The sequence below is a fragment of the Stegostoma tigrinum genome, chromosome 39, assembly GCF_030684315.1.
Source record: "Stegostoma tigrinum isolate sSteTig4 chromosome 39, sSteTig4.hap1, whole genome shotgun sequence".
Classification (NCBI taxonomy): Eukaryota; Metazoa; Chordata; class Chondrichthyes; order Orectolobiformes; family Stegostomatidae; genus Stegostoma; species Stegostoma tigrinum.
Window position 1 is genome coordinate 1778480 of NC_081392.1, and position 13240 is coordinate 1791719.

The following is a 13240-nucleotide window of genomic DNA, read 5'->3' on the forward strand; positions in this document are numbered from 1 at the left end:
TCCAAATGTCAGTGAAGCAGTAGTTCCAGATGTAAGATACGTAGAAAATAGGAGCAAAGTAGACCATTTGGCCCCTCGAGTCTGTTCTACCATTCATTATGATCATGGCTGATCATCCAAAGAAACAGCCTGTTCCTGCTTTCCCCCATATCCTTTGATCCCATTAGTCCCAAGAGCTATATCCAACTCCTGTAAAATGCACAATGTTTTGGCCTTTACTGATTTCTGTAGCACGAACTCCATAGGCTCACTACTGTCTGAATGAAGAAATTTCTCCTCATCTTACTTCTAAATGGTTTACCCTGTATCCTTCCACTGTGACAAAAGTTTCTGGACTCTGCTGCCACCGGGACCATCCTTCCTGCATCCACTCTGTCTAGCCCCATTAGAATATTATGGGTTTCTATGAGATCCCCCTGAGCTGAGGGTTGCAGCAACTGAAGACACAGCCATCAATGGTGGGCCAAGCGAATGGGGAACGTAGCAGAGGCCAGGATCAGAGAACAAGCTTCTTGGAACTTTGTGGCTGGAGAAGGTTACACTGTTGGGGTGAATGAGGTTATGGACTGATTTGAACACGAGATGATATTAAAATTGAGGCGTACTACATCCGAGTCAATATATACCAACCCATACTTGGCCATCTGTATTGAGTTAATCTAAGAGCCCGGGGTGGGGACGGGTATTATTCTTCCTTCTGTTTGGCCTGTCACAACACATCAGAGAATACTGGACTAGCTTTCTGTATGTGCACTCCTCCCCATTAACACCACCGTTGCCAGAAAGATCTAGCCCTCTGGTGGTTTTTCTTTATATCACCAAATGTCCACCCAGCCTACCCAACATTGCTCAACTCGGATTATACCTGGATGCCCTTTCACCACCTGACTGCTGGCTGCATTGCTGTCACTAAAGATTCACTCCTGCTAACTGAGAGCTAGTGATGGGTATGTGTACATTTGATCAAGACCGTGTGGTCCATTAAAACTGGACATTTGAATCCATGATTCTGGACAGCCCAGATACCCTAGCCACGCTCACTCTATCTGTGTCCTGCCCCACCCACCAAGATCAGTTCTGAGTGCCCAAAGTAGTGTCTTTTCTGTTCATATGCTAATGCCCTGCACCTTGATGAGCACAGGAAGTGATTTTGTTTAAGCCTGTGATGTGGGGATTTGATGTAAGTTCCATCTTCACCTCTTTGCTTCAGAATCTCTTAATGGGCTGGGCAATGTACTTCTTCGATCATTTACATAATTAATTGGTCCATTTCAAACCCTCCTGCTCTTCAGCTGCGAGCATCTCTGTGCTGGTGGATGTTGGAATTTCATCCTCACTCAGTATCTTTTGCTGTCTGATTTGCTACAGATATCTGTTTTCTCCAGGGACAATTTTTTGAGTCAGAGAAGTGGCCAGTTCAGACTGTGCCTTTCCAGCCAGTGAGCAGCCATTGAAGAGTTAGGATAAAAGTAAGAATGGCCTTCATTTCCATACCGCCTTTCATGTGTGGAGTTGACAATTGTTAATACTTACTTCTAAATGGTTTACCCTGTATCCTTCCACTGTGACAAAAGCTTCTGGACTCTGCTGCCATGGGGATCATCCTTCCTGCATCCACTCTGTCTAGCCCCGTTAGAATATTACAGGTTTCTATGAGATCCACCTGAGCTGAGGGTCTCAATGAATGGTAGGGTAGACTTGAAGGGCTGAATAGCCTGTTTCTGCCTCTATGTCTAATGGTCTTACCTCCCAAAGTCTAAAAGTGCATTGCAGTCAACTATATACTTTTGTAGTGTAGACATTGTTGTAATGCAAGAAACACAGAAGCCAATTTGTACACAGCAACCTCATGGTGATAATCTGTTTAGTGATGTTAGCTGAAGAATACATTTTAGCCAGGACACAGAGGAGAACTCTCCTGCTCTCTGTCAGTGGCATGAACTCTATGCTATTACCTGCCAGGGTGGATTAGTTTCTCGCTTTATTGAAAAGACAGCACCTCCAACAGTGCAGACCTCCTTCAGCACTGCACTGGGAGATTCAGCATAAACTGTGCCCAATTTTTAAAATATTCATTCACACGATATAGATGTTGCTGTCTAGCCTAGTAAAGAGTCAACCACATGGCAATGGGTCTGGAGTCACATTTAGGTGGGATAGTAATTTCCTTTTCCCAAAGGGGCATAGGTTTGAGGTGAGAGGGGGAAAGTTTAAAAGACACATGCAAGGAGAGTTTTTACACAGAGGGTAGGAAGGTGCCTGGAATGCCATGTAGGAGATGTTGTAGAAACAGAGATGATAGCAATGTTTCAGACACTTGAACAGGCAGAGAATAGGAGGATATGGCCCATGTGGTGGCTGATGGATTAGTTTAGAGAAGCATCATGGTTGGCACAGGTATGGTGGGCCAAAGGGCTTTTTCCTGTGTTGCACTGTCCTATTTTCTAAAGGGTATCAGTGCACTAGATAGGTCTTTATAATCATGGAATCCCTACAGTATGGAAACAGGACCTTCGGCCCAACATGTCCACACCAACCCTCAGAGCATCCCACCAAGACCCACCCCCTATAACCCACCTACTCCACTCATTCTTGGACACTATGGGCAATCTAGCATGGCCAATCCACCTAACCTGTACATCTTTGGACTGTGGAAGGAAACCAGAGCAAACCAATGCTGGCACTGTGAGGTAGCGGTGCTATCTACTGAGCTGCCGTGCCACCCTAATAATGATATATAATAATAATAATCAGCACTGTTTTCATGGTCATCAGTAGATCCTTAATTCTAGATTTTTTTTTGATTGAATTCAGATTCCACCGTCAGCCACAGTGAGTTTTGAACCTTGGTCTCTGGATTAATAGTCTAGCAAGGTCATACCCCTCCAATAAAAATAATTCCCTTTCCAATTGGACGTGGGAATCTGTTGAAACAATTGCCCAATGGAAGTTGAGTTGAGAGTGGAGCAGTTTGAATTGGGAAGCTGTAGAATCACAAAAATTTACATTAGAGAAAGAGGCCAATCGACCCATCATGTCTGTACCAGCTGCCCCTGCTAGTCCCATTCTTCATCCCTATCTTTATAGCCTTCTAATGCCATCACTTAAAAATATATATCCAGCTCTGTTTTGAAACGTCCTATGGAATTCACCTGCGTCACTCTCCAAGGCAGTGTGTTCCAAATCCTAAAACACTTAAAGAACCTTCTCATCTCAATCCTAGTTCTCTTCCTGGCAGCCTTGATATTGTGACTCCTAGTTATTGACTATTGAAAACAGAATATCCTTCTTTCCCCTGTCAAAATTGCTCATAATTTGTTAGGTTAGGTCACCTCTTAATCTTCTCTGCTCCAAGGAGACTCAGCCCAATTGCATTTATCTTTCCTTGCATCATCGTTCTAGTAATTCACTACTGGGGAGGATCCACACTTAGGTGGCATGGTGGTTCAGTGGTTAGCACTGCTGCCTCACAGCTCCAGGGACCTGGGTTCAATTCCACCCTCAGGTGACTATCTGTGTAGAGTTTGCACTTTCTCTCTGTGTCTGTGTGGGTTTCCTCCAGGTGCTCCGGTTTCCTCCCATAGTCCAAAGAAGTGCAGCGTAGGTGAATTGGCCATGCTAAATTGCTCATACTGCCCAGGGATGTTTAGGATAGGTGGGTTAGATAATGCAGGGGTAGGGCAATGGATCTTGGTGGGATGCTCTTCAGTGCCGATTTGTTGGGCTGAATGGCATGTTTCCAAAATGTAGGGATTCTGTAATTCTGCATTTGACCAACTTGTCAATGTGTCTCTGAAGTTGCTCAGTGACATCCTCACAAGTCATTATTGTCTCTATCTTAGAATCATCTACAAATTTAGAGATTTTTTTCCTCCAACACCCATTTCCAAAACACTTATATAAATCAGAGAAACAAGGCTCCCTATACTGATCCCTGGGGATCACCACTTTCAACTTGTCTCCAAGTAAACTTCTAATCCATACTATCAAGAATCCATCAATCCCAAACATTTCTAATTTGCTAACTGACCAGCCATGTGGCACCATTTCGAAGCTTTCTGAAACTCCAAATATACAACATCCACACCACCGTTCTTATCTACTGTATCAACTTGACAAAGATCTGAATTAAATTTTTCAGATGTGGCCTGCCCTTGACAAAGCCACGTTAACTGTCTAGTATTAACTTACTTTTTGTCTAAGTGTATTTTTATCTTCTCCAATATTATGGCCTCCATCAGTTTTCACTCTACTGATGTCAAATTGATAGGTCTGCAGTTTTCTGAATTATCCTCTGCCCCTTTCTCAAACAATGATGTCACATTTGTAATCTTCCAGTTCCTTGGAACTAATCCCATATTTAGAGAAGCCTGTAAAATTTTAAGTTGTCAACGAAATTTCCTTCCTGGGTTAATAGCACCAAGTTATGTACAATATAGCTTCCTAAACTATGCCCCAAACTGAGTGAGCAATCAAATTGATTCTTTATGTTCAAAAAATGCTGGAAATATAGAGCAAGCCAGCCAGAGGATATTGGGTTAACATTATGAAGTAAGCCCTTTTATTGCTGTTTCGCATACTGAAAGGGACCTGTTGTGTATTTCTAGTATGTATAGCTTGAAATATCTAATTGAAGGGCTTGTGTGAACGGGGTCTGTGATGAGTCACGCTGGCAGTTTCTCAGCTCTCCCTCACCCCTTCATTTTCACAGAGCTTCAAGGTGAGAATAAACACATGAAAACACTGAATGATGATGTGGCCCATTTCGACCTTGGTCTTTATGCCTCTGAAAACAAGATAAGACTGAGAAAAACGGGAAAACCAGAGAGTGATTTGTGTCCAGATATTTGCTGTGGATGCAACTACATTGAAAAATGTCAGCACTAACACCTTGCTTACAAGTGGAAAAATCATTTCTTGTATTCAAAAAGAAAGCTACAAACTTGTGCATGCTTCTCAGGAATTTCAGAAGGCCCAACAAATTTGGATTGTCCCACTCAGCTCAGATTTTGTTCAGTTGTTGAACTCTGATCCTGATCTTCCTGTTAAAGGAAAACTCCATCGGAAACAATTAGAAATGGTTACACTCGACATCATCAGGAGTTTTTTTTTTTAATTTGTTCGTGGGATCTGGGTGTCAATGGCAAAACCAAATGTTATTACCCATACCTAATTGTCTCTGGAGAAAGTGATGGTGAGCTGCCTCCTTGAACCATTACAATCCATGTGCTCTACTTTAACTCACAATGTGATTAGGGAGGGAGTTCCAGGATTTTGAGCCAATGACAGCGAAGGAATGGCAACACATTTGCAAGTCAGAATAGTGAGTTACTTGGAGAGGACTTTCAACTTGCATGTTGCCCCCATTTATCTGCTGCCATTGTCCTTCTTGATAATGCTGGTCACAGGTTTGGAAGGGGCTGTCAGAAGAGCTTCGGTGAGTTTCTGCAGTGAATTTTGTAAATCATACATACAGCTGGTGCTGAGCAAGGAAACAAATTGATGAACAGAGTGAATGTTTAAGATGGTGAATGTGGTGCCATTCATGTGGGCTGCTTTGTCCTGGACAGTGTTGAGCGTCTTGCGTGTAGTTGCAGCTGCACTTATCCAGGCAAACAGGGAGTATTCCATCACGTCAGTTGTCAGAAATACGCTTCTTCAGTCTAACATGAGCATCATTAATCAGTTAGGAAATTCCCTCACTATTGAATGAGGTGTTTCTTGGATGCAGTCTAAAGCACTTAATGTGGAAGCGAACTGAAATTTATATGAGAACCTTCTTCAGAGCCATATTGGACTCAAAATGTTAACTCATAGCATTTGTGGAGACAGAAACAAAGTCCTGCTGAGTTTCTGTAGCAATCTCTATTTGTTTCAAATTTACATCACCTGCAGTGTTTTCCCTTTATTAGTCTGGTAAACCTTCTCTGAACTGCCTCCAAGATATTTACACTTTTCCTTAAATAAGTGCACAGTACTCCAGTAGTGGTCTCATCCTATATAACTGAAGTGCAATCTCCCTACAGCCGGGAGTAATATTGTGACGGTACTGCACCTTTAAGAGGGACTTGTTTTGTGCTGTTTCTCTTGCAGAGAGGTATTGGCACAGTGGTGACTGAATTATCTTCTTCAGAAGCAGTGGTTAAAAAGCTTTGGGCTCCCTGTGTGTTTTTTTTTAATTGGACAAAAGAAACATGAGTGGGAGGAGTCAGGTTGACACAGGCCCAGAGTTTTAGGTTTTTTTAAAATTAGACAAAAAAAGCATAAGTGGGTGGAGTCAGGCTCATGCAGACCCAGGGTTTTAGCTTCGCTTTCAGTTGGAGTTTGGAGCTGACTACTAAAACTGATAGATACAGTTCTTTCTCTCTCTGCAGGCAAAAAGCTCAACTTCTCTCTCTGCTGCTAGTTAGTATCTTTCAGTGTTTCTTTCTCCTGGACTGCAAGGTAAATAGCATGTGAAGAAAATCTGTTTTGCTCCATTTGCCTTTGCCAAGAGTGTGTTTATAGGAGGCTGTTATTAAATAATATATTATTTAACTAAGTATTTCAATAGAGTTAAAGTATTCCAATTCTTCTTTTGTGTTTTAACTCTGTTGTAAAAATAAACTGTGTTTTACTTAGACCCATGTAGTGGACCAATCAAATAACATCTGGAACATACACTTGCCTTTTAACAAAGTAAAAAGTTAAGATGTAGGCTATCTCTTTGATCTATTTTGAGGGGATTTAGTCTAATCCATAACAATATAAATTGAGTGATGTCTGACACTGAATAATATTCTAAATATGGTAACTGTTCTAAAGCAATCATTTTCTGTTTTCCAGCCCCTTGAAGGCCTCTGTGCCTTGAGTAATCACAAGTCCTTCTACGTAATGTGATTGACTGACTGGAGGGGCCATGGATGGTAACGTGGACATGAGGTCAGAACTGGAGGAGATGCAGCGTTGTGCTGACCAGATTACAGATGAGGTGATTGGCTATTTCTTTATAAATGTATCGTACCATCACACCAGAACATTGGAGCTGCTAAATGAAAAGTAGACCATGGGTTGCTTTGTTTGGCTTCTACTATCCTGGTCAATAATCTCTGTAGCCCCTTTAGGATCCTGAAAACAGTCATGCGATCACCTCCCAACCTATTCCTTTCTGTTAAGGACAAGCCCGGAATAGTTAAGCACTCCCCATAAGTCCATTCCCGCAGTCATTCTGACAAACACTTCTGAATAGCTTCATTGTCTTTTCAGTACCGTGTCTCTATATAGTAGTCACTGCACCAATGATTTATAACGTGGCAGGAACATCTCACCATTTTGACCTAGCATTAACGTTTTGAGATCTTACTGTATAATTGCAACCACATGGGCATCAAAGGGTATAGGTGAACTCATTGCCTTCTTCATGAAGGATATACTGGCCTTGGAGTGCAGATTTATTGGAATGGTGCTGGGGCTAAAAAGGTTTCAGTTATCAGAGAGATTGCAAAGGCTCAACATCCATTTTGCTTGTTTGAGAGCAGAAGGTTAAACAGTGTTCTAAATGTTCAAGAGAGCTGATGCAGTGGCTGGTGAAGCTACTCCCTCTGGTAGAGGGATATTAGGGAAAGGGGATACAGCAATAAAATGAGAGACAGGCCTCATTTCTAATCTCAGGAGGCTCTTATCACACGCACACAAAAAATCTGTTGAGGCTGAGTGTTCAATTTGTAAATATTGGCATTCATATCGATAGATTGACCTTAGGTAGAAGGGATTAATAGAATGGAACTACTTTGCGTAGATGAAGTTATGATAGAGGCTAACAATGATTTAACTGAACACAGGAGCAGACATAAGGGGCTAAATGACCTTTCACCTGTTTCCATAGGAACAAAGGAAGCAGGTAACACTGCAAGGCACCCAAGCCTGGGTTCCCAGTTCAAAACCTTTGTGCCCAAGTAGCTGTCTTCTTTTCCATTTGGAATGGAGTTAGGACAATGGATGGAGATGGACATTGAATCAAATGAATGGTTGAATGCCACTGGTTGCCACCCACCGTGAATACAGCAAAGAACCAAGCAGCAGCTTTATAACTACACCAGAGCAAAGAGTTAGTAATTGCAATGGCGGATGGAGAACCAAAGAAAATGATGCTCAAGATAAATCCTGGCAAGCTTCAGAGAAAAGAGCCATAAATATCAATTATCTTCTGTGCTTAATGTAATTTCATCATTAGAGATGCAAAAAGGAATGGCCATGATAGGCAGAGAATTATGAGCGGGACTTTGCAGTAGGACTGCACACTGTGATGGGGAGACAGTGACATGGTTTTAATGTCACTGGGCTGGAAATGTGGCAGGGGCAGGTTCAGTTAAGGCACTCAAGAGGCATTGCATGTTTATTGGGATAAAATAGTGTGTAGGATTATAAGGAAAAGGCAGGAGATTGGCATGAGATAATAGGGCCAGTGCAGGCACAATGGGCTGAATTCTGCGCTGTAACAATTCCATGAAGACTACTGAAGGAAATCAAAAATGCTCAAGAGACCACAACTGGGGGAAGGCAAAATACTAGGGGCTGGGAGGCATCCAGAGGTAGGAAAGGCAAGGCCTTCAGCATTTGAACACAAAGGATGTGAACTCTCAGTTTGAACCATTGCCAGATGGGGGAGCTAGTGAGAACACAGGGGTGACAGGTGAACAGGAGTTAGTGTGCATTTGGAACTGGGCAACAGAGTTTGGATAAATTCTTTCACGGAGCACAGAAGATGCAAAACTGGTCAGGGATGCATTGGAATAGTCAGGCCTCAGGTTAACAAGGGAATAGATAACAGTTTCAGCAAACAGTGGCAAAGATCAGCGACATTATGGAGGTGGAAGGAGGCCATTTTAAATGTAATAATCATTGCAACTTAAACACAATTCATTGCATTCATTTTTGACCAGACCAATGAAACCTTTTAAAAATAGAAACAAAAGTTTTATGTTTTTAAATGAATGATTGGTGATAGGCTTGATGAAAGATGTTTTTCATGAATGTCAGTGATTTTGGAGAGTTTGAATCCTTTGGCTGTCTGAACAATTACAAAGGCACCAGTGATTTCACAGTCTCTAAAGGGTCATGGGGCTGTGCGTAGTGAAAATCGATGAGGACAAAAAGCTTGTCTTCAAGGACAAGGAGGAATTAGAGTCAGGAGCCCATAGTGTATGATGGAGAAGTGGGTAATTAATACCGACAGCTGATGGCTGTATGGTCACAGGAGCCTGGGATGGGAATGAGCAAAAACTGACAGTCATCAACCAGATGATGTGAGAGAGATGGTTTCTCAAATGAGGTGTCGGGGGAGCAAGGAAAATTAAATCCACCAACTGACAGAACAGTCTGCTTGATTTAACCCTTTTGTTTTGGGGAAAAACGAGAATTGCAGCATCTGTGTCGCAAAGTAATAGGGTAATAGTGTCTAAAGACTACTGTGTTAGTGCACGATTGAAGCTGCAGCATTTCTGTCCTCAGTCACCATTATTGGCTTCTGCTCCAGCAACATGTCGAATTTAAAATTCTCAACCATCTCTTCACGTGCTTCCCTGACCTCCAACCCATTCTTATCAGCAACTTTTCTAAACTCTTCCTTCAAAATGTCTACTTTCCTTCAGTCCTGAGATTGATGTCAATGATAATGGTAACATCTGTTTCCCTCTGGTAAAGTTTACAATGCCTGCCAGCTGATCATTCCATTAACTCCTTTGTAAACCCAGAGTTCTGAGGATCTACAATACAAAATGATGGTATTAACCCACTCACACATAGAGGATGGGGTGTGGTGGGGTTGCAGTTGATACCGGCACTGGAAGTAAAAGGCAGGCCAATTTGAAATGCTGCTGCCTCTTCTGTGGCCTCGCAGTGCCATGTTTGTATCTCTTCCATGTGGTGCACAGAACATGGCACATATTGACACCCCGCTTCCTGTAGTGGCCTGGCTGCCTTTATATCATCAGGGTAAAATCACAAAGGACAATGATAATGAAGACCGAACCTTCTTGCAAGATATTCTTTTAACCACTTTTCACACTGAAAGCACAAAGAGAGAAATCAGTTTTTTAATGGCCCTGTCAACTATCCAATCTCAGAGAGTCACATTCGCATTTATGGATTGGTTGCTCAGCAGTGACGCTGGTCATGCACTGTTGGCATTGGCTGTATTCTTCTGTTGAAGTGGGATTAGAACCAGGAACAGGGAACGGGCAACAGGGGCACTATTGGATACGGGCAATGAACTCTACTCCAAACTTCACCACAGTGAGTGATTACTGGGAGGGTAGGGTACCTGCTCAAAGTTCCCCCCACCCCCCCCACCCCCCGAGGAATTCAACATCTCCAGTGGCTCATGGGAATCACTAACGCAAGAACCTCTGTAAAAACTGGAGAAGAATTGTCTGCAAAAGAGACAACCATTTTGAGCATCATTGACAGGCTCAGGGTGAGGCCAGACCGTGGAGGGAGAGCGTGAAAAGTTGAACATGTCCTTCCTGCTGCCACCTCTTCAAACACCAGCTGTCTCCCCACGACCCTCCACTCCTCGGGTAGAGAGTACAGATCCAGTTTTAGATCACCCACAGCTCTAGACTAGAAGAAAGTCATCTTCGCTGTTGAGGGACTGGCCAAGGAGAAGATTTATTTGTAATAAAGCTCTAAAAATTGAAGACATCTTTCAAGAAAAATTAGATTTAGGATTAAAAATAAATAGAACTTTATAGTAGAGAAAACCTGAGGTACAACAGCATCCCTATTGCTGGAAGCTTGTAATTATGTGTTTGCTTAAGCACTTCCATTATAAATGTGGACATTGGAATTTATAATGGGAAAATTTGACACAAAAGTATAAGCAAAACATGTCACTAAGAGGTCTGCTTTTACAAACAGGAATTGACTATATTGTAATTTTATTATTGACATGGTTCAGTACAGTTTTACCCTTAAAAGCTGCTACTCCCACACAATCCACATTATTTCCAATTGGAAGGATTTGTTTCTGGTCTCAGTGGGCACTGGTTGTGAGAAATCTCTTTGTGGGAGGCGTAGTTCCCCTCTGTTTCCTGGCAAATATTTACCCCCCCACCATCCTTCCAACTGAAGCCACTGAAACAGACAATCAACAGACAATCTGATCATCAAGCATTGACTAACTGTAGGAGCAAATCAGGTGCTGTTTCCATTTTTTTTCCTATTCATTCATGGGATGATGGTATCACTGGCTAGGCCAGTATTTTTTTCCCCATCCCTAATTGCCCCAAGGGCAGTTAAGAGTCAACCACATTGCTGTAGTCTTGAGTCACATGTAGGCCAGATGGCAGTTTCCTTCCCTAAAGGGCATTAGTGAACCAGCTGGGTTTTTCTGACAACCAGCAATGGATTCAAAGTCATCATTAGTCTTAATTCCAGATATTTATTGAATTCAAATTCCATCAACTGCCCTGGAGGATTCAAACCCACATCCTCAAAACATTACCTGGGTCTCTGGGTTAACAGTCAGCAATAATACCACTAGACTATTACAAAGAACAAAGAAAATTACAGCACAGGAACAGGCCCTTCGGCCCTCCGAGTCTGCACCGATCCAGATCCTCTATCTAAACCTGTTGCCTATTTTCCAAGGATCTGTATCCCTCTGCTCCCTGCTCATTCATGTATCTGTCTAGATGCATCTTAAATGATGCTATCGTGCCCGCCTCTATTACCTCTGCTGGCAACGCATTCCAGGCTCCTACCACCCTCTGCGTAAAGAACTTTCCATGCATATCTCCCTCTTACTTACTATCTGATAGCAGTAACTGATTCAAAAGTACCTCATTGGCTGCTAAGTGTACAGGGACTTTGTGTTCGGGAAACGTGTTATACAAGTGAGTATTTCCTATGTGTAGCTGTGATTGAAGTTTGTGATTAAAGATTGTTCCTGTGATGTGGATTTAGGTTTCTTAAAGCAGTTGTTGATGAAAAGAAGCATTCGTGTTTATTCACAGTGGTCTCACAATGTTTATTTACTCCCTCTCTTCACAGTCCCTGGAAAGCACCCGTCGAATGCTGCAACTGGTGGAGGAGGTATGAGGCCAGCAATAATTTCATTTATTTTCTATGTTGATAAATTTCTGATTGAGTCGCGGTCACATTGTCAGGAAGTTTTGGGCTCAACCATTGGATCATCAGAGATCGAGGTTAACATCCAGTGGGACAATGTGGAAAGTACACACTAAAATTCCACGCCCTCTACTTTCTTCCTCACACAATTCCTTGCGTTTAATGGTCGATGTCTTCTGTCCCTCAAGCGATCCATCATCCTCCATGAACATCCCCCATGATCAGCTTTTCAAACAGACAAGAATTTTAATCAAATCCATTCTCACTCATCACTTCTACTAATGTGGCTACCAGCAAAGGAATCCCTGGCTGTTTGTTCCACTTCCTGGTTTGGAAGTCCAAGAGCATTGCAGAGCTTCCTATTGCTGCCTTGGTGGAGTCCTGGCAAACTGGTAAGGATGAGCAATCTAACTGGGGACCTCCCTGCTCTCTGTACTCCATGTACAGGGCAATGATATGAGTAAGACAGGAGAAATTCCAGCTGCCGTCCTCATTCTGAAAGCCAGTGCAGACAGTGGCCTGAATGGCCTCCTCTTGTGCTGTACCAATTCTACATTTGTGGCTGACCTGAAACATCCAGAGATTTGACAGCTGATACTTAGTGTTATTTTCAGTCGTCATCTCATACCGGGAGATGGCCTCGAACCTGTTAACAGATTCTGCAGCTTGAAACTTGTCTCGACTCATATCTCCCCACTCTCCCCATTCCAATCCCCAACACCCCCCCCACTCCCCCGCTCCCCCACCCCCAAAGACTCCACCTCCCCAATCCTCCCACACTCCCCACCCCATTTCCCCCACTCCGCCCCTTCCCCTACTCCCCTGCTGTCAATCCTCCAGTTCACCCAATACCCCACTCCCACTACCCTCCACTTTCCCCACCCATTCCCCCACTCTCTTACCCCATATTCCCCCACTCCTCCCATTCCTCTTCTCCCCCCCACTTCCTGTCCCCCCCCAGTCTTCCACACCCAACTCCCCTACCCTCTCACCTGCAATTCCCACCCCACCCACAATTCTCCTACCCTCAATTCCTCTACTCCCCATCCCACAATTCCTCTAATTCGCCCACCCCCGAAGCTCCCTCCATAGGTTCATAGCATACCCTAGTTGAGACTGAAATTACAGCAAT

The 13240-nt window shown here is 43.1% G+C and overlaps 1 protein-coding gene across 2 annotated transcripts in view; it reads left to right on the plus strand.

The window, feature by feature from the left end:
• Window positions 1-13240, plus strand: part of LOC125447728 (synaptosomal-associated protein 25-like) — an 84510-nt gene that overhangs the window by 23146 nt on the left and 48124 nt on the right. For both annotated transcript variants that reach the window (XM_048522370.2, XM_048522369.2), the window contains exons 2-3: window positions 6826-6970; window positions 12031-12072. In XM_048522370.2, the coding sequence (XP_048378327.1) occupies window positions 6899-6970; window positions 12031-12072 (114 nt within the window). In that variant the 5' untranslated portion in view covers window positions 6826-6898. The remainder of the gene's footprint in view (window positions 1-6825; window positions 6971-12030; window positions 12073-13240) is intronic.